The sequence below is a fragment of the Neoarthrinium moseri genome, assembly GCF_022829205.1.
Source record: "Neoarthrinium moseri strain CBS 164.80 chromosome Unknown scaffold77_Wmoseri_CBS_16480, whole genome shotgun sequence".
In the NCBI taxonomy this organism is placed as follows: domain Eukaryota; kingdom Fungi; phylum Ascomycota; class Sordariomycetes; order Amphisphaeriales; family Apiosporaceae; genus Neoarthrinium; species Neoarthrinium moseri.
Genome location: NW_026055191.1, coordinates 46765 through 70045, shown reverse-complemented (window position 1 = coordinate 70045; position 23281 = coordinate 46765). Strand labels below are relative to the sequence as shown.

General features: G+C 51.2%; 7 protein-coding genes across 7 annotated transcripts; 4 read left to right on the top strand and 3 right to left on the bottom strand.

The window, feature by feature from the left end:
- Positions 1 to 790: 790 nt before the first annotated feature.
- JN550_011978 (uncharacterized protein) lies at positions 791 to 2942 on the top strand (the record flags this gene model as incomplete). The annotated part of the gene is made up of 8 exons (XM_049310404.1): positions 791 to 841; positions 894 to 1303; positions 1362 to 1808; positions 1983 to 2079; positions 2124 to 2321; positions 2378 to 2493; positions 2551 to 2801; positions 2857 to 2942. 8 exons carry the CDS (start codon positions 791 to 793, stop codon positions 2940 to 2942), a joined length of 1656 nt encoding a protein of 551 aa, XP_049166047.1.
- Positions 2943 to 3696: 754 nt separating this feature from the next.
- Positions 3697 to 7417, top strand: JN550_011977 (uncharacterized protein; the record flags this gene model as incomplete). The annotated part of the gene is made up of 10 exons (XM_049310403.1): positions 3697 to 3773; positions 3825 to 4016; positions 4086 to 4491; positions 4551 to 4782; positions 4831 to 5001; positions 5314 to 6280; positions 6332 to 6692; positions 6745 to 6845; positions 6896 to 7087; positions 7183 to 7417. The coding sequence occupies 10 exons, from the start codon at positions 3697 to 3699 to the stop codon at positions 7415 to 7417; spliced, it is 2934 nt and encodes a 977-aa protein (XP_049166046.1).
- A 601-nt stretch (positions 7418 to 8018) lies between these two features.
- JN550_011976 (uncharacterized protein) lies at positions 8019 to 9680 on the top strand (the record flags this gene model as incomplete). Its single annotated transcript, XM_049310401.1, has 2 exons — positions 8019 to 8763; positions 8827 to 9680. The coding sequence occupies 2 exons, from the start codon at positions 8019 to 8021 to the stop codon at positions 9678 to 9680; spliced, it is 1599 nt and encodes a 532-aa protein (XP_049166045.1).
- Positions 9681 to 9933: 253 nt separating this feature from the next.
- JN550_011975 (uncharacterized protein) lies at positions 9934 to 10927 on the bottom strand (the record flags this gene model as incomplete). The annotated part of the gene is made up of 3 exons (XM_049310400.1): positions 9934 to 10019; positions 10091 to 10323; positions 10401 to 10927. The coding sequence occupies 3 exons, from the start codon at positions 10925 to 10927 to the stop codon at positions 9934 to 9936; spliced, it is 846 nt and encodes a 281-aa protein (XP_049166044.1).
- Positions 10928 to 14102: 3175 nt separating this feature from the next.
- JN550_011974 (uncharacterized protein) lies at positions 14103 to 15728 on the bottom strand (the record flags this gene model as incomplete). Its single annotated transcript, XM_049310399.1, has 1 exon — positions 14103 to 15728. The coding sequence occupies one exon, from the start codon at positions 15726 to 15728 to the stop codon at positions 14103 to 14105; it is 1626 nt and encodes a 541-aa protein (XP_049166043.1).
- Positions 15729 to 17118: 1390 nt separating this feature from the next.
- Positions 17119 to 18279, bottom strand: JN550_011973 (uncharacterized protein; the record flags this gene model as incomplete). Its single annotated transcript, XM_049310398.1, has 2 exons — positions 17119 to 17305; positions 17366 to 18279. 2 exons carry the CDS (start codon positions 18277 to 18279, stop codon positions 17119 to 17121), a joined length of 1101 nt encoding a protein of 366 aa, XP_049166042.1.
- Positions 18280 to 20726: 2447 nt separating this feature from the next.
- On the top strand, positions 20727 to 22716 carry JN550_011972 (uncharacterized protein; the record flags this gene model as incomplete). Its single annotated transcript, XM_049310397.1, has 5 exons — positions 20727 to 20740; positions 21059 to 21091; positions 21156 to 21711; positions 21777 to 22211; positions 22276 to 22716. The coding sequence occupies 5 exons, from the start codon at positions 20727 to 20729 to the stop codon at positions 22714 to 22716; spliced, it is 1479 nt and encodes a 492-aa protein (XP_049166041.1).
- Positions 22717 to 23281: the final 565 nt, after the last annotated feature.

Here is a 23281-nt window from a genome sequence, read left to right as displayed (position 1 = left end):
ATGCAGTTAGTAAAAAGAAGCAGAAGAAGCACACAGGACTATAGGTGCTAGAGAACTCAAAGACTGCCGCAGGAACCAGGGATGACTTGCATGAAGATCCGGTCCGAATCGGCGAAGCTCGTACCTGGATAGGTACGTAGGCATCCTGAAAGGCGCAGACGGGCGCGCCAGGTAATGCCTACGCCAAAGAGAACATGGACCCTCGTGAAGCGGATCTTAAACAATGCATTAGATATGTATAAGTAATCATGACTCCATTTCTCATTTAGGGTGTGCATCGAAAGTTTCCAGGACCATGTTACTCGCAATATAAAAATGTCGACAGCTTGGTAAGCTCACGTACATGAATTCTTTTCCCCTTTGAGGTGTATACCACTAATTCGAGTGAATATCTAATTAGCATCTGGATTGAATGTGTCTCATGTGTGAGTTGGGCTAGTGAAGTTTGGAGCTTTGCCATCATCATTCAAGCGATCAGAACTTGCCCCTACCGTGGCTGCATGCAAGTCAGCCTGGAGTCCAGTCGGATGGGATGTAACCCCTCAATGCTATCTCTCTCATGGGGGTTACGAACCTGGCCTCCTCAGCCGAACTAATGCCAGCAGCTGCTGTCACACACAGCTGTTCCAGAGCTCTGAGGGGTTCAGGCTCCTCCCAGAAATCCGTTTATCACACAGACTGCAAAAAACTGCAACAAAGTACCACGGGCTTCCACCCCACCTCATGTGAAGTTATCTTCAAGACTCCAAACATGACTCTTCTTCCGCATCTTCTCCCGCATTCTACCACTATGATTGTGGCAGTGGAGCAGCATCAATACGCTCTAGTTGCTACGGGGTTGGTTAGTGCTGCCCCGCTATGTGTATGTTACTATCGTTAACTATGAGCCCTAGCGAGTTCCCGTCGCCTACAGCAGACCTTTCGACCATCCCCAACCTGTCGTTTTGATCTCTGCATCCGATACGCGCCTCGAATATGAGGTAGTTACGGAGCGCATACAACGATTTAAAGAGGAGGATGACGTATTCAACGAAGGCTTCTTGACCGACATTCTTCTCGTCGCAAGGAATTGCGCGTCAAACTTCGAGGGATTGCACATAGGTTTGCCAGGCGATGCCAATATCAACGGGCGCCGGTGGCACGTAGGTACCGTTTGTAACGTGATTGCTTCTGCCTCACAGGCATATGTCCCCAGTGGTCCGTACTTTCTCTGCGGCAATGAGGTTTTCCAAGCTTGGAAGCTCTATGTAGACCGCTCCTCATGCTTCCAGACTACTGTGCTACCTACGCAATACCCCTATCGGTGCGGTTTGATCAATGATAATTAGAGGTTCGGAGAGGTGACTGCTAACCGGCTCTAGCTTCAAGAATCTGGACTCCATAGGCCCAAATGGTACCGGAAAGTCTGTCGCCGTTCCAAGCCGCCTATACGCCCAGCCATCTGCGGCCAAACCCCTTGATGGTGTTCGAGTTGGCATCAAAGACAACTTTCAGCTAGCTGGGACCAAGAGCTCTTTAGGAAACCGCTCTTTCCTCGCCACGTACGATGAGGACAAGGACACGGCTTCGTTCATCAAGACACTCATCGATCTCGGTGTTGTGATCGTGGGCAAAACCAAGATGGCTGCTTTCGCAAGTGGTGAGAAGCCGTGCGATTGGTTTGATTTCCAATGTCCGTTCAATCCTCGTGGGGATGCCCATCTGGAACCCGGCGCGAGCTCTACTGGGTCGGCCGCAGCCACGGCTGCCTACAACTGGATGGATATGTGCATTGGGACCGATAGTATGCACTTCACTCCGCCTTTTGAGTATGCTGAACTAATTGTGCCAGCTACTGGAAGTGTGCGAGAGCCAGCTGCAAGATGCGGAGTTTACGGCATCAGGTGTTCGACGGATGCTTGGGGTCCAAAAACTGGCTTATACCCCTGTTCACCGTGAATCCCATAAATATAATGACACCGTCAAGCGCTAACTAGCGGTAGACCTCTTGATACGGTGGGATACTTGAGCAGAAATTTGGAAGTTTTGCAACAGTTCTCTCGGCGCACTCTGAAGTCTACAATCAAGGAATCCAAGAAGGTGTGTATGTCTCATAGGAGCTTGCGTCTACTAATATTCGCTAGTTCCCACGCAGCATTCTCTATCCTACGGACTTCTTTCCCCAAACCGATCCGGTACAGCAGGGGTTGAGGGACAAATTCGTGAGCATTCTAGAAGACTTCCTCGGCGTTAAGAAGACTAGCTTCAGTATTGCGGAGCGGTGGGCTGGAAATCCACCGAAGGAAGCTGAGGGCAAATCCCTTGCTGAATTTGCGTCCAAGGTACCTTCCCGACCTACGAAATCCCTTTGCAAAGCATGCTTAACATTCGAGTCTAGTCTGGGTACACCCTTTTCTACCATGACATCTATCATGAATACGACTCCTTTCGGGATGACCACCTCACAAAATTCGGCAGCCAAGCCTACGTTTCACCCAGCATGCAATGGAGGTGGTATGTAACGCGAAGAAATATACAGACTCTGCACGGCCCATACTAAAGCTATTCGAGGGACCGCGGCGCTGAAGTGACTACGCCTGACTTGGAAAAATCGCATGAGGAGCTCAAGGTACTCCAGGAGTGGTTTATTGAAGAAGTCCTCCGGCCCGACGAAATCTCAGGCACCACTTCCATCCTCGTTTTGCCAGTCGGCCCAGAGAAGCCCGACTATCGCGACCTCTTCATTTTGCCGGCGCCAAGAGTTGGTATCGATGCCCTAGGCCTTGCAGCATTTCTCAGATTACCTCAGCTTGTTATACCAGGTATGTTCGGCATACAATTGACCCGAGTTAATAGCTAAGTTCATCCATGTACCAGTCGGCCAAATCGAGTATAATTCTCGTGTTTCAGCAAGGAAGGAGAGCTTTCCTTATTGCTGCTCAATTGCCGGCGCACACGGTTAGTGAATAGCTTTGAGCATGCTCAAAAGGCACCAAGGGCTGATATATTCCACTCACACATGGCAGGGAGTGATCTTGTGCTTATTGACCTCGCAATTCAAGCTCTTAGGTGTGCTAAGTTTCCCGTTGAGGTAGAGACAGGCCGATACGCCTTTGTCTCATAATCGAAATATGGCTAGTTCTCAGAGCTCGTTGACTTTTCCTTCTTCGTGGTAGAGTGTATTTCCGCAGCAGACGATCCTAGCCTGGCAACCTTGGCTTGAACGAGCCCCTAAAAGCTCAGCGCTTTATGTAATCTTCCCGGTAGTTACAAGCCTTTTGTTAAGTCAGGCATCCTAATCTATATGTACTGGCCTAGTCGGACCCATATTCTGAGCATTACGATCAGTGAACATATGGTCATCTGAAATGTGTCTTTGCAGAGCGGGGTTAAAAGCGAAAGCAATCAGATCAATGCGATCCGATGGTAGTTCTGCACGGCTGACTGGTCTCAGCATCCCACGTCTTTGGCCTCAAAGATAAGATCAGGTCTCCAATCATGGACAACGAAACACGTGTAGTGACACAGCCTTCACCATCCAAAGCCTTACCCCTCCTGTAGAGTCTTGCAGGGTCTTGCTTCGGTGATTATCTCTAGCGTAGGCGTCATCCTGCGCCGCTTTCGAACTCCGGCCCATTCGCCTTTCTCTTGAACCTATTTTGTTTTCCCAATCGCGTCGCTTGCCGAGGATTTGGACAAAAGGCACATGCATGAAAAATGACGACCATCGAGTCAGAACTCCCTGAGGGTGGTCTTCGTATCGTCTGCAGCGGAGTGCAAGGCCCAACAGTCGAGTTCGTGCATATTGTACGCACGACTAGCCAGCATTGCTGACTGCTGTACAGCATCGTGTCGATTCCTAGTTTGCCACAACTTCTACCCTCGTACCAGCCTCGAGACCAGGAATCATGGATCAGAGATGTTTTCACCCATCAATTTCCAACTGCTCGAGTCATCCTATTCCACTACAACTTTGCAAAGCCGCCAGCAGCGGAAGCTTGTTGGCTGCAAATCCTTCGAGAAGGGACTACACTATTGTACGGGCTCATCCATCAACGATCACGGTCATCAGAAACGAACAGACCACTGGTATTCCTATGTCATAGTTTTGGTGGAATGGTACTCAAACAAGTTGGTCGTATAATGCTTAGTAAACCTTTATGGGGCAACAATTCTGACTTTTACGAGGCACTTCTGTCCGCAAGACAAAATCCAGAATTCAGTTCTATTTTTGAAAGCACCATCGGTGTTCTCTTCTTTGGCTGTATCCATAATCACAGCCCTGCGACCTTTGAGACTACGTGTCTCAAGTGCGCAGCGCTTGAGATGCATATCCCGCTGGTCAAGCATGAAGTCAGTACGGCCTTGAAAGATTGCGACAAGTGGGGCATCCTGAAAGACACCCTGGACAAGTTCAGGCAGCTTGATATACATTTCCCGATCTGGAGTTATTGTGAGAGTCGCAAGACGTCTTACAAGACTCACAGACTTCGGCCAGCCGAATCATCAATCGTTAGTCTTCTGTCTCCAGAGAGTTGCCAGCTCGTGTCTGCTAACCAGTTGTCATGTAGCTTTGCACTGAACCACTTGCACGTCTCAACATAGATCAGGAGCTGTTCTTTCAAGTTGACATGGATCATGTAGAAATCTCCTTGTTCCCCACTCGGGGTCATCCGCTTTTCCAACAGATTCTCGCCGTGCTGAACGAAATGTTGGCTGCATGCAAACACACTCAGTCAACAGAAGATAGTGTACTGGTTGACGATGAAGATCAACACGTGCTGTCCGACAGCATTACATATAGTAAGCATACCTAGTATCAATGGGCTTTCATACTATTAACTAGCAGAGGTTCCGGAGCCGCAACCCCGAGTAGCTCGAAGATTCTCGAGGAGTTCCATATGCAAAGAGTGGACCGTCAAATCAATCTTCCCTGCAGGAGCATCTTCCCTCATAAAGAGAACCCAAACTTTATTGGTAGGGCGAGTATCCTCGAGACCATGTATAGGGTACTGTACCCTGGTAAGCAAGGCCAACAATCGACGAAACAAGCGGTGTTTGTCTTATGTGGGCTCGGTGGTGATGGGAAGACCCAGGTCGCCCTACAGTTTGCTTTAAATTACATATCTTCCTTCCAGGCAGTGCTCTTTGCCCACGCTGACGAACCAACAAATCTACTGAGCGATTTCGTTCGATTTGCTGTAGAACTTGGCCTTGTGGACTCGGGTGAGCCAGATCACCTTTATTGTTGTGAGCAGTTGAAGAGATGGTTTGAAGAGACAGGCAAGTACTATATGACTGACCAATCCATCACGAACTGATGTTCCATCACAGACGTTCCATGGTTGTTGATATTTGACAATGCGGATAATCCAGATAGCTCATTCCTGGATAAATTCTGGCCGCAGTGCAGTAATGGTGCGATTCTGATCACGAGCAGAGTGAGAACATTGGCGACCAGCTTCGGGGGTCAAGTTCTCCAGCCCTTGCAAGAAGGAGAGGCAGTCGACCTCTTAGTCAAATTGACCCGGAGCCAGGGCCCCGATGCATCCGAGCAGGCGTCTGGTCATGAAGAGCTTCAAGTAGAGCAGCGAGAGGCAGCGCGGCAAATTGTGCGCCGCTTGGGATGCCTGCCTCTTGGGATCTACCAAGCGTCCAAACTGATAGTAAACGATTTTTGCCTACTCACCGACTTCCTCTCAGCATACGACTATCGCGACTTGGTCAACCCCCCGGAGAGCGCAAGAATATTCCGTAATCCTAACGAAGAGCCTTATCGACACACACTTTTGAATGTCTGGTCAATGAACTTTGAGAGCCTTTCCCAGGACTCTCAGACGCTTGTTAATGTCCTTTCCTTTCTAAATCCCGACAGTATTGAACTTGAACTGCTAGCCAAAGGCGCCCAGAAGATGTCACGGGCCGGAAAAAATGACTGGTCTATCATTGACAGCACTAAAAAGTTGACGCAGCAAAAAGCTGGCATTTTACAAAGCTCGCTGGTGGACCAAAACTCTGCGACAAAAACCCTCTCCATGCACAGGCTTGTACAGGCGGCCTGTCAGTACCGCATGGCTCCAGAAAATCGACAAGACACCTTCGAAATGGCATTGAGCCTTCTTCACCATATGTGGCCTGTTGCACCTCGAAATAACAGGCACAGACCTGATCTTTGGCCCTCTCACGCACGCTTACTACCTCATGTTTTATCTCTTTGCCGATTCTACGAGGATTCGCAAGAAGACGCAACTCCCATTAGTGGGACACTAGAATTCGCTGAGCTTCTGTACAACGCTTCTTGGTACTGTATTATTTAATTACTCATCCAAATTTTGTAGCTCACGTTTGACAGGTATAATTACGAGCGTGGGACCTTTGAACACCTGGAGCCTCTCCTGCGTGCAGCCGAGCACTATTGCCTCAGACATGAAAATTGCGAAGTGGTTTTGGCAGATATTTATGGAGCTAAAGCTTCCGTTGCGACAGAAACAAATCGACAAGACACGGCATTGGAAAACTTCCAACTCCAATATACATTCTTAGACCGAGCAATTGCCAAAGGAACGATAGAATTGCCACACATCCGTTACTGCTTTGCCCTTGGAGGAATGGGAAATGGAACCCAGGGTATGAGTCAATACGTAAATGCAGAGCAATGGTACCGCGAGTGCTACAAGGCGTATGACGGACTGGATGGTGACCGGAAAATATACGTGAGTATTTCGTGTCACGTGAGTATCTATATTTACTCATACCGATGTCTAGGGCGGCAACCTGGCTTTTTGTTTGATCTGGCAGGGTAAGCTAGCTGAAGCGGAGGACATCCTGAGTCCGCTGATCAAAGACGCACCTGACATGGAGTTCAAGTAAGTTTACTGAGAGCATTTCATTGGCTGCACGATTCTCACGCCCGCAGAACTGGGTACATCATGTATCCGCTAGGGAATTTGCAGATTGCGCAAGGCGAATGGGAAAAGGCGTTCAGAACGCATTCCCATGCCCTCAAGATTTACCAGCACACCCTTGGCGACAAACACCACAGAACCGCAGACCTGTGCTACAAGGTTGGGTGGCATTATCATGCCCGCAAGCAATACGTGGAGGCGATGTAAGGCCCCTGTGTCTTGGATCAAACCAGACTCTTTGTTTTCAACCTTCTCGGTATCATAATGGATGCGGCACTGACTAGAGAATTCCGTCTAGGGATTTACTCCACCAAGCGCTTTGTGTCTTTGATGCTCGGCCTACATGGTACCGCAACGAGATATCCAGGACAAAATACAAACTCGGATGTGTTCTCCAGGACATGGGGAAGCTGAATGAGGGCAGCCAGCTGATCAATGACGCCGAACAAATCCGAAGAGACATTCTTGGACCGGGCGTGGCACCAGGTGATGAACGCAATTTTGACGAGCTGGTGATGTTTTGGTCGCGCTAACCTAGACTACCACAAGCTTCGTATTGCTTTCGGAGGAAACGATGTCGTTTACGTAAACTTGGGTAACGACATCGCTGTCTTACAAAGGAACTCTTCAAAAACATCTAGAAGGTTGGAATACCACTGTCATACAAGTGGGTCGTGAGTACATGGTGTTGGAGTTAGATAGACCTTTAATGGTCTACAAGAACAATGCGCCGAAGACCTCGGAAGCTACTGTGTAGTTGGGCGCGGCCGGAATAACGTTGCCCCACTTTATTATTGCAACTATACCAGCCATGGAATCCTGGGCGTTTAGCTTGATATATTGAACTCTTTATCAAGTAGAAAGTAGCTAGATTGATCTTCAGGCTGTGAGGTAGTGACATTTACCCAAGGCCTCAAACGTCGCGGCCTAACAGTGGCTCACCGAAGAAGACTGCACTTGTGGCGTTATCAGCCTGCAGATAATGCATCTGTTTCAGCCGCTCGCCTCACTCCGGAGGGCCCAGCAGACACAGCCTCAGTACATTGTATAAGAAACCCACGCCAACATTGCTGAGATCAACTGGGGCGCGCTTCACTCACACGCATAACAGGCGCTCGCTGAACTCGTGCGAAGATGCAGCACGGCCCGAAGTCGAACACTTCGGAATATGAGGCACGCATCAGGAACTGCTTCCGCTGCTGGCCAAGTGCCGGTCCTTTCTATCAGACCTTGATCGACTACTTGCAGACGGCGGGATCACGCATCGGGTTCTCTCCATTACAAAGCCCAACAGTATATTTGCTGGGACATGACCTTGGCAAGAGAGCCGAGATCGAGGTTGGAAATTCTGCTGCTTCATCCCACGGAGCGCGAAGGCCTCCCTTCAATCTAGCGCTTTCGAGCTCTGTCCAGGGTCTTGGTCCGCGGCGGGTACATGCGGCACACCAGCCCCATATCACGGTAGTTGAAGGGTTCCTGGCACCCGAATCCATCAGAATCTTGGGAGAGATGTACCAAGTCAGACCTGAACTTTTCATCGACTACCTGGAGCCGCATTATGCTTACGGATCTAGCACATTGATGGGAAGATACGAACTACCAAATCTGCCTTCCAAGCGAGATAACATTGTCCATATCCGATTCATGTCGATGCTACAGATTCCGGGCGAGACCACGCCGTTCTCAGCCTCGCGTGTTAGTCCGTTTGAGCAGCGCACTCTGCTGGAGAATAAGCGCTACGCCCACGAGAAGCGACTTTTTCATCATCGACAATATGGTGCCACGAGGTATCGAGCACTGCATGTTCACAATGGGCAATGGCTTACAGTCGAGCAAATGGCATCCTTTTGTGTAACACACGAGAGCAAGAGTTGGCGCGGTAAGTTCGAGCATGACCTTGGCCTGTTAGATTAGTGAGACTGACCGGGATGTACTGGGTTAGGCTTGCTTCTACTTGATAGCGGAAGACCTTGCGAGGATGTCGACCTTCCATGGGCAGGATGCTTTCAGGATCTCGAGAGAGCCGAATTTGTCCCTACCATACCTTATAATCTTCCCATTGGCCATGAAAGCGGTGCAGAACTGCAAGACGACCTCTTTCCCAAGCAGCATCGCCCTTATCACCCGGCTATTGACATCATGTTAGCGGCCGGCTCTCCGGTCTCCACGCAGCTACTCGCAGAGGACCCTTTCTACATCCTCGGTTGTGTGTACGACGCCGCTGCACGTACGCGAATCCAGTTATTGAGCTTCATCGAGTCAGACATTACTGAGTGTTCGTCTGCAAGTGGTTTCACCATGGGCTCACAGCAAAGCCTGGTGCTTGATCAGTTGCGTTTCGACCTTCAACTTGTGCGACGTGTGGAGCGCTTCTGTAAGGAGGATCTGGCAAATGTTATAAAGCTGGGTTCCGCCGCGTGGCCTCGAGCTGAGCAATTAGGAGAGATACAAAAGCTCAAAGAGCGTCTCCAGAGCGACTATGTCTATCTTATTGAGCAGTGCAGCAGCCTCGCGCTTCAGTGCGAGACGGCTAGCAACGCGCTAGTTAGCATAGCGCAGTGGATGGATGCACGACAGGGCATTCAAGAATCCCGCCACATCACTAATCTCACCATCTTGGCGTTTCTCTTTATTCCGCTAACATATATAACCTCTGTTCTGAGTATGAATGTTGAAGGTATCATGGAAGGAGTTCCGCTGTGGGCGTGGGTGGGAGCATCGACTGTTTCAGTAATACTTACCACTGTAGTCGTGGTGATAATGAGGTGGAAGCGATGGGAGATACCAAAGACATAAACACGTATCACAGCACGTCACACCACGGACTTTGCAAAGGGACAATCGATTGTGCAACATGTAAGAAATGATGTAGGTGAGCTGAGATAGGAGAGGAAGCTGTGATGTTTTCAACCGCTGGCAGCCTAACAGCACGTGACGGTAGTCATGTCTGCTAGGTATTTAGAAGATTAACACCTGCTTCTCCGGACAAGCGAATATAGTAGAGTCCACATGCATGTCTGATGCTCCACGAAAAGTAATGCCCGCAAGCTTAGCGGAAGCAGGCAAACCGAATTTCTATGCTCTGTCGAGCTGGTTCATGGACTGCTCCTGTATCAAATGCCGCATGATAGGAATCTATGCCGTACTTGTCAGCCAACGGCTATGAAAAATCAAAATAATACGGTACTATATTTTCACAGACTTACTTGCACGCTTGCCTAGCGAATTTGAGTTGCGGAAGACGATGAGATCGTCGGGACGTTGATCTGCCAAATAATACCACCTATGACGGTCGCTATTAAACAACAGGCTGTTTTCACCAACACTATTCTCATGTATGATGTCATTGGCGATACAATCGGCTGCGCTGTCGATGCTGTTGAAATCGCAGACTGCCAGCGGCCAGTCATTGTTTGGACCTCTGAGAACAGTCCAGGCACTGTGTTATCAAATTTCGTCAGCGTCAACTGCCAGAGAATTCAAAGAGAGTCTCGATATAGGTGCCCGCAGACATACTTGATCAGGTCATATTCCATGTCGCAGTATACTGTCTCTGGAAACTTCTCGGCCATACGAAGGACAGCACCACGGGTCGTGAAGTCTGCATGCGGCAGCGAGGCTGGCTGAGCGAAATTCACCGGCTCTCCTGGGCTACCCGGGAAGAGTGGACTGCGCTTCCTGACCTGGTGGTCGAGATAGCGAAAACTTTTGTAGAATGGAAAATGCTTGCGTAAAATGGCCGCTATCTCAGGTCGGAACTTAGTATAGATGAGGTTATCGTCGTCACAATTGGTCACGTCAATGCACGTCTGCCCCTTCAAGAATTGAAAGCCATTTTTCTCCAAGCTGAAACTCTTCGAAGTAGCACGTGCATCATGGACAGTATGCTCTACTAACTCTATCTTGTGGTTAGTGTCCTTCGCGCCTGGTATGGTGGAGACGTCGAAGTCGGTTGCGTAGGGCTTCTCAGTCTTGTAAAGTGGATCTCGAGCCAAGTATGGCAGAACAACGTTCATACCACTATTAGCGATGGGTTGAGCCATGTGAGGCTACACGGAAATTTTCGAGAAGCCCTAAATCCCATATCTTGAGATTCGATGGTTATTTGATCGCGATACAATACACCATTATAAAAACATTAGCCCTGAATGAGTTGACCGTTTTCGTCCAAACTCGGACTAATCCCGAATCCGAAATCATGTCTGTACATACTAGATGCATGTGACACCCACGTTTGGCGCGTCCCCCACGTTCCCGGTGTCTGGTTGCATGAGATCGCCTTTTATCATTACAAATTGAGGTGTCACATCAGAGGTGTTATGCGTAAATGGAGACCGGCGGTGGCAGAAGATGAATGGTTCAAAATCAGTTACGAAGTGGGGTTATTCAGAGGCTTCGTACTTGCTTAAAATCCTTGGATCACCTTTCAGAAGCATTCGAGCCCTCTAACGGTATCTTCAGCCGAAGAATATTACTCAGTTTCAGAGACAAAGGACTCAGCGACTAATTGTAAATTACTAGGCCGCTTTAGTCGTAACTTTTCACCGACAAAGCAACTCCATAGCCTGTAGTAGCTTGGCCACGGTGTCCTAGGCTGGCCTAGTTGGAGGCCCCTCTTGTTAATGCAGGCTGTTATGTAGACAAGGAGCTCGGCTGCATGTTGTATTACTGGTCAATACAAGGCTGCGCAAGCTTTGTGGTGCCACGATTATTCCCACTCTTGCCAGTATGATACGAACGTCCGCTGTGGCGAATCACCGTTGCAGTATATGACAAGCACGCGGGATATCAAGATTTACAATCACCCTATCAGCACATTTTCTAGCTGCCGAATACAACGTCAATTTGCCAAGCAATGCAACCAATGCCATGCTGAACAGGACAATATCAGATAAGAAAGTGGATGACAGCTCTGCGACTTGTGGCCTTTGAGACCTAATGGTTTTTGAGTATATAAGGAAATCGTCCGTAGTTAGGGGATACACAAGGCAGACACTCCAGACTCATACGATATTACGGAAGTATATCAGAACTTCCTCGCTTTTGAACAATAATGGAGTTAGCCAGTAGTCAACTCAAGCAGCCTTGGAAGCAGTGGTATCAGCCAAAGGCGGGATCGACTCAAAGCATATTTGTGGTGCCATACATGGCAGCCGGCAATGGTAGATAAATCTCATTTCATTTTCGGATTTAACCCTTGATCTTAGTCTGACAAAATTTAGCTGGAAGCCCATCGTACCATGAAAGCTCAGAAAAGTCTATCTCTGAAGAGAAGGAAATGGAAGATGCGATAGCGAAGGGTGCGGAGAGCGACTTAGGAAAAGACACTGACCGAAATGCAAGAGGCGATGCAGATAGGGTGACAGCATAAGTAAATTTCTATTACTATGTTATGATGCGATCCTTCTGGGGTGCAGTGGGTGATGTGTTACAGATGGAGAATACAACTATCTATGGCACACATTACCGTGTATGTATCAAAAAGGGGCCACTAAATACATGGCTTATCTCTCTATTAATCTACCAGCTGCAGGTAGCTGCTCTGAACAGCTGGAAAAGCCACCATGTCCACACCATACCTCTAACAAGACGTATCAGGATCGTAAGATACCGTATGATCTCGTCAAAGATGGGATTATTGGCAAAGAATATCCTTCGATGTGATTTGTCCCACCATACTTTTTAATGCTAGCTTCGCAAAAACATGGGCATCTCGAGTAATTAGAGCCTCTCATAATAAGAAGTGGATAGGTGTCGGACTTAGATCAGGTCAGCTGCAATCAGAAATACACGACATGGTTCGCTATTGTAAAGACTGCATCATGCTCCCCTAGCTGTAAGAGAGCTAGCAGGCGATTGTATCTGGAACCCTCCCCGGCAGAGTCTCGGGACCTCTCTCACAACTAGAGGTCCATCCTGATAACACGCCAAGAAGTCCAACTTAGACGAGAACATAAGGTACTTATGATCGTTACCTGTTAGCTAGCCTTCCCTTCCCGCTAAATTCTCCGATTGCCACTAAAACCCAGTACGTAATCCGTATGCGTAACAATGGAACGGCCTCGGCAAATTTTCACGTGTCTGGCACAGGTCGCCGTATATATATCGAGACTTTGGCAAACTACAAGGTTCTACTTTGCAAAATCAAGGCCTTCGTACTTAATGTATAACCCTTTAGGTCTTTGATTGTAAACGCGGACAGCTGAGTGAACGTCTGGGAGGCAGGCATCAACCCCGCTCTTGTAGACATCAGAACTGAGGAGTTTGCGTTTTACAGCTGGATTGCAGCAACAATCTCTGCGCAAAGGGTAATGGTTGTGAAAAGGTTCTTCATTTTAATAGTTAGGAACTTTGGATACGAGATTATAAATAGAATCAATGATAGAGTAGTCAGTAAGAATTTTGTGCTGGTAGTTATGATTCCCTTTTCTATCCATCGGCATAGCAAAAGCATGTTGCTTATATACGAGTTTTGGTGATACCCGACACAGACGCCTGGGTTCTGAATTTGCCTCATGCACATGCTATCATTGTCGCAGCTCTCGGAAATATAACCATAAGGCTGATAATCATACTGCATGTTACCGCATAACAAGATTTTGTGAGCCAATAGTCAGAAACCCGCAGATGGACTTTGATATGGAGTACATACATAGGTAATTTATGACAAGTAATTCGCTTTTCTGGCATGTTTATAAGGAAAATCATCACATTAAAATGCGTCTAAGCGAGAAATCTGGCGGATTGGCAAATGGAAGGTCCACATGGAAGGCCACTGGGCTCATGATTGACTTGCAATGTGTTTCATCCCTATCATTCGCCACAACTCAGACTTGCACTAAACTAGTAGTTAAGGTGATAAAAGCGAGCCTGGTATTGCATTTTGTACTTTATTCTTGCATTTCCCTCTGTAGGCTTGTTGAATATTAGCCTACCGACCTCATTCAAGCCAACTATATGGTGAGCACTGTAGCCCTGGTTGATAGTAAAGCCCCTTCAGATCAACTTAGCCAACCTCATCACATATCAAGACCACTTGGCAGCATGGTATCTGACCATCCTTGCGAAGTGCATCTGAAGAGCTCACCTGTTGCTGCAATCAATGAATTTTAACACAGCTACTGATGATCGCCAGACCAGCGTCAGCCATATCATCTGAACCGTAATTCATTCTCCTCTGTTCTCGTTCCAGCAACCGCCTATGGACTACGCAATACACTACCAGGTATTCCCAGTTGGATCCATCTGACCTCTACGGCTCCAGTAACCCGCCCTGAGCCCATCAATCTTGCCCATAACCTCCGCGGTATGTGAGCGAACGGAGCCATGTTCCAGAAGCTTGCCATTGGCCACATCGAGCACCTCATGCTCGATTCCCGCGACGCAAGTTGCTGTCTCCTCGCTGAGCCTAGGATGGACATGCATGTCGCTGGTGTAGCTGACTGCGTACACGGGGACCTGGTTTGCCCGCAGCTGCCGTGCCGAGTACGTCTGCTCGTCCCAGCGGTGCTTGGCAAGGCGGTCAGCTACCTCCACCAGCGGCCGGAGAGCCCGGTAGGTCCGAAAGTGGAAGGGGTACACCATCTCGCCCGAGAAGTAGACCTTTGGTGCGTCTCTTGCGCAGTTCTTGATGAGCGCCTCCCGCCAATTCCGGCCTGAGATCTCATCCCTGGCCACCCACGTGTACTGGGGAAATTCCATCGATACCCGTTCGGCGGACCAGTTTGATACCTCCCCTTGCCGGCAATACATCGCCTCGTGCAGCAGCGCATACACTGGCCGTTCGTCGAATTTCCAAGTGTCCACCCTCTCAAAGTTTGCCAGTGAGTCCAACGTCAAAGGGCTTGATGTTTCAAGGTCTCGTGACATGGCCTTGATCAAGTTGTGAACCTGTGCAAAGCGAGCCCGATTCCCAAGGACACGTCCGAGGCTAAGAAAGCGTTGTGCCGTCAGCAAACCACCACGGGGAAGTTCAATACCAGTATCTGAAGGTGTTTCCTGGGATAGCAAGTGTAAGGTAATGGTCTTGACACGCTTGACGTCTTCCGGGTATGTTGTGTAGTAGAGATCATTGCGCCCGATAACGACTTTGAACAATGCCCTGTACGTGGTGTCGACAGAAACTGTGATAGGCGCAAGACCTGCAGTGATGGTGCTATCGGCCAAACCTTTTGGGCACAAGGAGAGATATGTCAGCGAAAGCCAGCCGCCGTATGACTGACCGAAGATGTGCCACCTTTGGCCCAGAGGCAGTAAAGCCAGGCGTATGGCTTCCAGATCGCGGATGATACTATCTTGGCGGCAGAGCTTCAGGAAGCCCGTGAGGCGGTCGACATTATCATCTGCGAGTGCTGTTTTCCCGTCAGCCGCGTGATCTTGTGGCCTGAGAAGCCTCATGAATCTCATGCAGTCCTGGTCGAGATCACCGGCGGCATTCGTGACCTGAACGCTGCCACCCGTCCCCCGGTAGTCAAGGAAAACGATACTCTCCCCTGCCTCGACGTACCGTCGGTTGAATTCTGGGTTTCGATCCGGCGGGTTCTGGTCGCCTGGCCCGCCACAGAGATAAACTCGCGTTCGTATGCGGCGGGCGAGGAGTATTCGAAGTTCGTTGGGGTCGTACAGTAAACTCTCCTTGTCCTTGAAGCCTAGGACAATCTTAGCTTTCAAGGTTAGGAACAAGTCTGAGAATTGTGGTGACCATGGCCTGTGGTCAAGACGGGTCCTGAGCTTGGCGGTGACGATCCAGAAGTAGGGGTTCGTCTTGCTTTGAGCGTCCGTGTACGTCTCCACTGAGAGTAGCTGAGCGGGTGTGATACCGGTTGTGTTGGCAAGTGAACCCATGTTGAAGTACTGTATTTCAAGCTGACTCAGTTTGACACTTCATAAAAGACGATGCGTTCTGCCGAGTTGCTGTTGATGTAAGTGGCCGTCTGGGAACAGTACTTACGCGAAGCAAAGAGCGAAGGCATGTGACGCGTAGAATTAACACAATCTTTGTGAACAGTCGAGTATTCCACAGCCCTACTTGTATTCACTTGGCGCGATGCTTTCCCTATACAAGCCTATTCTACGCAAGCCCATTGTCCCTCGAGCTGAGGGCTTGTGCAGGAGTCATTGTTCCGCGCTCAACACGCTTACCGCTATTGTCCTTGGGGTAGGACACGATAGTTGATAGGCTTCCATAGTTTGGGTCGCGATTCAAACACCAGGCCACTCATAGTGATCCCGGGCGCCTCCACGCGCCCCTGAACAAAAGGAATGTCCACGGTGGTTGCTCGCCATAGGAAACAAGCCGCTCTCTCCCGCACACCGCTTTAGACACGCTGCTCACACCGTATACCGGCATGTTCACTAACCGTGGCGATCATGACTCGGCCCCCATAAGCCTGAAGCTTGGTACAGCCAGCCAGATCAAAACATGACTCGTCGAGCCCACAAATGCGATATGCGCCCAGCAAAAATAGTCTCAGCCATTTACTGCACAGCTCATCTCGGTTGGCCTCGAAGGCTTTGGTTGATCTCTTCCCAGGCAAGACGAACTGTAGTTGTGCTGAACCTATACTCGCAAACCACACCCTTTTAAGCTAATGGGATGAGGCTGAGGGCCGCAGGCGTCCGCCGGGGAGGCCTCGATGCGATTTTTGGAGGTCGAGTTGAGAAAAGGCTACTGGCGGAATAACGAAAGGAGGTTTCATTCCAATATAGCGTACCAAAGTTCGTGGACTTGTCAAGCTGATAGACCACGTTACATCGTTTGCAGGGTGTTATTCCCGTGGCTGATGTGGCCCCCACGTGGAAGGATCTGGCCATTGGGACAATTGAGCAGTGTATGTGTTGGAGAGATATAGAGGTATGACGTATCTCATTCTTACATTTGCTATTTTGGGGTAGTGCCTGATTTGTATGCAGTAGTCTATGCCGAAATCAACTCTGATGGACCCCTATAACAATCGTCTAGCACGTATTATGTGCGATGCTTCTATCATTAGGGTGTCGATCTTAGTGTCGATCTTTCGCTTGGTGCAGTGCCAATTCCTCGCGCTCTAGGACTCACTTGCAAGCCGCTTCCTTATGCACACTGGTCATCGCATACCGTAAAACTCAGCGTTCTGGCAGCAAGGGTCCTCGGCACTGTTGTCAGCCCTGTATTCCCTGCGCGACGGCTCAAGACCCTGGCCCAATATCCACCAGGTCTAGAATAATCACTAATTACTAGATCACGTGGGGGCTCTCAACCAAGTAGCTTGAGTCCATTCTTGGTCTTTTGCCCTGGCTTGACCACTCCTCCGCTCGCAGGGCCCAAGCTTGGCTCGAAGCTGTCTTCTCGACCAGCACCACCGCCGCCATGCCCGCTGCGGTTCTTATTCCTATTCTTGTTCCACTTCCCGTTGTGACGTTTGTCCTTCACAGTTTGGGGCCTGTAATCGCGGGAGTTAGCATCACGAAACATTTTGTCATCGGGTGGGAGCGGAACATACTTTATCTCGGTTGTGCTCTTGCGCACAACTACCGGATGGCTTTGGATGTACTTGCCGTTCATCTCCTTGGCGGCCTGGAAGAAATCATCCGGGTCGCTAAAACTGACGAAACCGAAACCCTTGCTCTTGCTCGTCACTTTGTCACGGATGACACGGGCCTTCTGTAGGGATTTCCACCGCGAAAAAGCCTTGTATAGTGACTCATCTGTCGTCTCGCCGGCCAGGTTGCCCACAAACAGACGCAGATGGGCCGGGTCCCACTCGACGAGTGTGTCGTCGGTCCACTTCTGACCACCTCCTGACCGCACTACGGTCTTCTTCTTGTCGGTGTCCGCAGGCGCGGTGGCAGGCGCGGCCGTAGTTGGGTTCGCCGAATATGTGGTTGTTGCACCGCCAGCGCCGGGGCGAGGCGCTGCGGTCCCGTCTTTGGGGTCCTTCACGTACGCGCTCTGCCACTGCGCAATCTGCGCGGCCATGTCGGGATCATAGTCGCTGCTCTGCGCTCCGCTCTGCGCTGGGGCAGGCACGGGAAACGGATTCCTTATCTGTGGTGCAGCAGCGTAGGAGCTGCCTTCGGGCTGCGCTGCAGCGCCATAGTAGTTTTGCTGGTAACCCGGTTGCTGATAGCCTTGACTGTAGTTCATGGAGGAGCCCTGCTGTGGGTAGGACTGATAGGATGCGCCGCGGCCGCCGCCATATTGAGGTGCCGAAGCAGCAGGGTAGCTCGGGGCACTCGAGTAGCTGGGAGCGCTCGAATAAGTCGGGGGCGTGTAGGGGCTGCCGGACACGGGGCTGGGCGTGTGCGTCGGCGCTGCCGAGAAGGCTGGCTTGAAGCCCGAGACTTTCGACGGCGGTGGACGCGGAGGAAGCGATGAGTTGGAGCTGGAGGCACCTGGAGGCGGAGGGTAGGCCATGATGAATTTGCTGGACGCTTGAAAGGCTTTTTTTTGTCTCGGTTCAAAACGTACCTATGAGCCTAGTCCCAGCAGCAAGATTCTGCTCTGCTCTCGAGTTCTTGATGCGAAGAGACGTATGTGCTAGGCCCGCCCTTCTCTAGCTTGCTGGTGTTTAAGGAGAGGCGCTCAGTGTGTTTGGTGAAATGACGTGGGCGTCCTGACAAAATCGAATATGGTTGTCGTCGTTCGGGAATTAGTCTCAGCCTTATGCCTGTGGCGGCGTGTGGCGGCTTGTGGCGGTGTCAGGTACAGGCCTCCAAAAGACCAGCACCAGAGCCTAACCTGAACCAGAACCAGAACCAGAACCATCACGAAAACCCCCCACTTGCCCCCAACTCCCTGACCCCCACCCAGCTATCATTTCAATCCAATGCCATTCATTGCTTGGGGATCAACGTGAATTACGAGTTTGTGGAACTTCTGTCGGTCTTTGAGATGCTCTCGTCGCTCACAGTCCAGACGTGCTGATCCCGGAGGCCGTCCATCTCATGCTCACCTTGTAGCTACCTACATACACATGCATTATTCCCAACCGAAGCAGGCCCGAAACGATACATTTGGGCAACTGTCGCCGACACAGCCGGCGCAAAGTCCGACTGCCAAGATGGGCTTCGGGGTTTCTGACCAATGTCGATGCTGACTACCGCATGGTCCGCCAGCCAGCGGTGGTCATGCGCGCTCCAGACACTTCCAAAGGCTCCTTATTATTCCTACTTCGCGGTGGACTTGCGGCAATTTTGCAGCCTTGCAGCAGTGATGCGTCAACCCGCACCGATACCCACGTTAGTCCGCTTACGGAGAGCTTCGCCTCTCACAAGTGTCGCAGGGGAAACGCCGGCGGGGCAATATGCGACATTTTCGGGCGCGCAGACGTCGAAGCGCCTCCAATCACATCAGCCCAGAGGGGCGGCCACAGCCTTGAAAATGGCCCATGTACGAGGAGGTACTTGGAGAGATCTCTCAATGTTGGGTCTTTTGCGCTGGGAGGCATAGCCTTCAGCAACGACTGCTACCTTTTCTACTCTTTTTTATTGCAAGTGCAAGTCTTCCAGGATTGTTTCCCAAGGTCCCGGGAAGCCAGGTTGCATAGGGCTGTTGTTCGTGTAAGTCAACATGTCACGTCATTGGCTCCAGCGACATAGGCGTCTTACTTTGGAGCTGACGGTCCAGGCATTATTAAGCTCCCAACAAACCTGGCAGGGCTCCCGGGACCTGTTGCAGTCCCAGGACATCTCCTGGAGAGTCTTTGCAAATCAAGCAGCAATCATCAGAGAGTATCGGCAATTCCTTTGGGTACTTGCTTGTACCGGAAGCCTCGCCATATGCAAAGAAAGAATCAGGCTGATGAGTGGCTCATATATACTCGGGCGGGTAATAGTGAATATCAGCTTCCGCCCTTCGGGAGTCTACTGTAGACTGGTACCAGGTACCGGAGCCCCGTGCCGAACCATCCCGCAGGATCGAAACATCCCTCATTGCGAAACGCCCAAGGGGGTGACACCGAAAGGGCCCTTGTTGTCTGAATGCCCTCAAACGCCTCGATTTTGATGGAGCTTTTGTTTATGAACGGTACCATGAGCTTGGTACAATATCAGCATACATCCTCTTATGCGCTGTCTGATGAAGATTGCGTCTGTCCTCAGACTTGGGCTCCACAAGGCTTGTCCCGAGCCGCCGAATGGGCCTACCCGGATGGTCCGCATGTTGACGTAGTTACACCACTGACGGTGTGTAATCAAGACACAAGGCGCCCTCCAGGACCTCTGGCACGTCCAGCACCCCTCGGGGCCCTCTCTGTGCCTCGTGCGGATAATTATCCGTAGACCAGAGAGGCTGGACTGGACTGGACTGCTGCTGTGAGGCCCTGAGTAAGCCTCGCGGGCCATACCACTAACGTATCCCAAAACAGCTCAGACGGGAATGCAGGGTGATATATGCAGGATACCTTGGGGGACAGGAGGGTTTTCACCACCTGTCAGTCCAAATGGGATGCTCGCCAAGGTAAAAGCTGTCGGCCAGCGGCTCCAGCCCTGGCTTGGGTTTTAGTCAGTACATAGTCGTAGCGGGCAGCGGGCAGCGGTGCAGGAGGAGTTGCTAGGTAAAGGTACTTGTTTCGTGGTATTGGACGGATGCATGCAGCGCAGTATTAAGTCGGGCCCCCGATCGACGCTACCCTATTCTTTTCACGTTTTACCCCTCCAGCCCACTTTGACCCCCGTCCATCTAACATCATTGAAAAGTACGAGACTTCCGCCGTCGCGTCCGGTCTCTACCCAATCTTTCTTCCTCCAACAAACGCCTTTTGCACCAGAGCTGCCCGCATCCCCCCGTCAGAGCTGTGATACTTCCTCACCAGCTTCATTGATACCATATACCCCATAGGAACGCCATCAGCCATCGCAAACATGTCTGGAGCTGTGTAAGTCCAAAACCCCTCAGGCTGCCTCTGCTTACCCCACCACCCCGCCGTCGATGCCCTCACCCGCCATGTCATGGTCAAGGTCGCACCAACGGCGCCGCCCTATTCCAATGCAATGCCCTTCCCCCATTTTCGCAACATGTTGAACTAAGAGTGGCGCACCGGGTCTCAGGGCTCGTCTTGCCAGCATCACTGGCCACTATGGGGGAGGAGTGTGAGCCCGTCCGGTCCTGACTTCACTTCACCTCACCCGTCTCCCTGAATCCCCCTCGTTCGTCCAGCCGTCCGCAGCTCAAGCCATGCTAACTGTCCCGGAAGCGCTGATCTCGGCCTCATCGGTCTGGCCGTCATGTAAGTCACATAGACACCCCTTCCCCCTCGACGGCTCGTTCGGCGTACTCACCCGTCGGTTCAGGGGTCAGAACCTGATTCTGAACATGGCCGACCACGGCTTCACCATCTGCGCCTTCAACCGCACAGTCTCCAAGGTCGACCGCTTCTTGGACAACGAGGCCAAGGGCAAGTCCATTGTCGGTGCCCACTCGACTGAGGAGTTCGTCTCCAAGCTCAAGACGCCCCGCCGTATCATGCTGCTAGTGCAGGCCGGCAAGGCCGTCGACGACTGGATCGAGACCCTCCTGCCCCTCCTGGAGAAGGGCGACATCATCATTGACGGTGGCAACTCCCACTACCCCGACTCCAACCGCCGAACAAAGTACCTGGCCGGCAAGGGTCTCCGATTCGTCGGCTCCGGTGTCTCCGGTGGTGAGGAGGGTGCCCGTTATGGTCCCTCCATCATGCCCGGTGGTGACGAGGCCGCCTGGCCCTTCATCAAGGACATCTTCCAGGGTATCTCGGCCAAGAGCGACGACGAGCCCTGCTGTGAGTGGGTTGGCGATGAGGGTGCTGGTCACTACGTCAAGATGGTCCACAACGGTATTGAGTACGGTGACATGCAGCTGATCTGCGAGGTGAGTCGAGGCCCCCGCCCCCGCCGCGCCTACGATTGCGCAGAAGTGCTAACCGGCAACGACAGGCCTACGACATCATGAAGCGTGGTCTGGGCATGCCCAACAAGGAGATCGGTGATGTCTTCGCCAAGTGGAACAAGGGCGTCTTGGACTCCTTCTTGATTGAGATTACTCGCGACATCATGTACTTCAACGATGACGATGGCACCCCCTTGGTCGAGAAGATCCTGGACCAGGCTGGTCAGAAGGGTACCGGCAAGTGGACTGCCGTCAACGCTCTGGACCTTGGCATGCCCGTCACCCTGATCGCTGAGGCCGTCATGGCCCGCTGCTTGTCCGCCCTCAAGGAGGAGCGTACCAAGGCCTCCACCAAGCTCGAGTTCGTTGGCCGCAGCACCAAGTTCGAGGGTAACAAGGAGCAGTTCCTCGACGACCTCGAGCAGGGTCTGTACGCCTCCAAGATCATCTCGTATGCCCAGGGTTTCATGCTGATGCAGGACGTGAGTGCTTTTCCGATGCCCATTCGTTATCCTTGAACCCCATGTATTTACCTGACCTCTACAGGCCGCCAAGGAGTACGGCTGGAAGCTCAACAAGCCCTCGATCGCCCTCATGTGGAGAGGTGGTTGCATCATCCGCTCCGTCTTCCTCAAGGACATCACCGCCGCCTACCGCAAGAACCCCGACCTGGAGAACCTGCTCTTCGACGACTTCTTCAACAAGGCCATCCACACCGCTCAGCCCGGCTGGAGAGACGTTATTGCCAAGTCCGCTCTGCTCGGAATACCGACCCCGGCATTCTCCACCGCTCTGTCGTGGTTCGACGGCTACCGCACCAAGGACCTGCCCGCCAACCTGCTCCAGGCCCAGCGTGACTACTTCGGTGCCCACACCTTCCTGGTCAAGCCCGAGTGCGCCAACGAGAAGTACCCCGCTGGCCAGTACGTCCACGTCAACTGGACCGGCCGTGGTGGCAACGTCTCTGCTTCCACTTACCAGGCATAAACGGCGTATATATCGGGTTGGGATAATGATTTAGCACAGAAAGGCACTACAGATTGCCACGACGGGGTGGTTCCATGCCACTTTTAGTTTAGTCACATAGATGGAAAAGGAATGAAGAATGATGATCAAATGATTCAAAACACTAGTACGCGAACTTGTAAAGCGGAAACCGCACATGCCGTGATCCGCAAAGTAGAACAATGATAGAATGAGTCGCCAGTTTTCTTGGCTAGAAAAGACTTAATGGCAGCTGGTACAGATGATATAGATACAAGGCCATGTCATACGCTACAGTGGCCATTTGCCCTTCCATCGCTCTATGGATCGGAGGTCCTCCAGTCTGCCTTCCCTACGCATGTAGCTCGATAAGGGAGCGGTCAACCCCTTTCCAACGCACCGCCAAATCCGATCGGCAAGATCAAGTCCTGCTTTCTCCTTTTGCAGACTTTGTGATCCAAAGGAAAGATAACCGTGGAACCTCACTAAACGCCATCGACGCCTCCCCCCTTTCCTCGTCTCGCTGCTTACTGCCCATTCGTCCATTTGCGTTGCCTTGCCCTGTCCG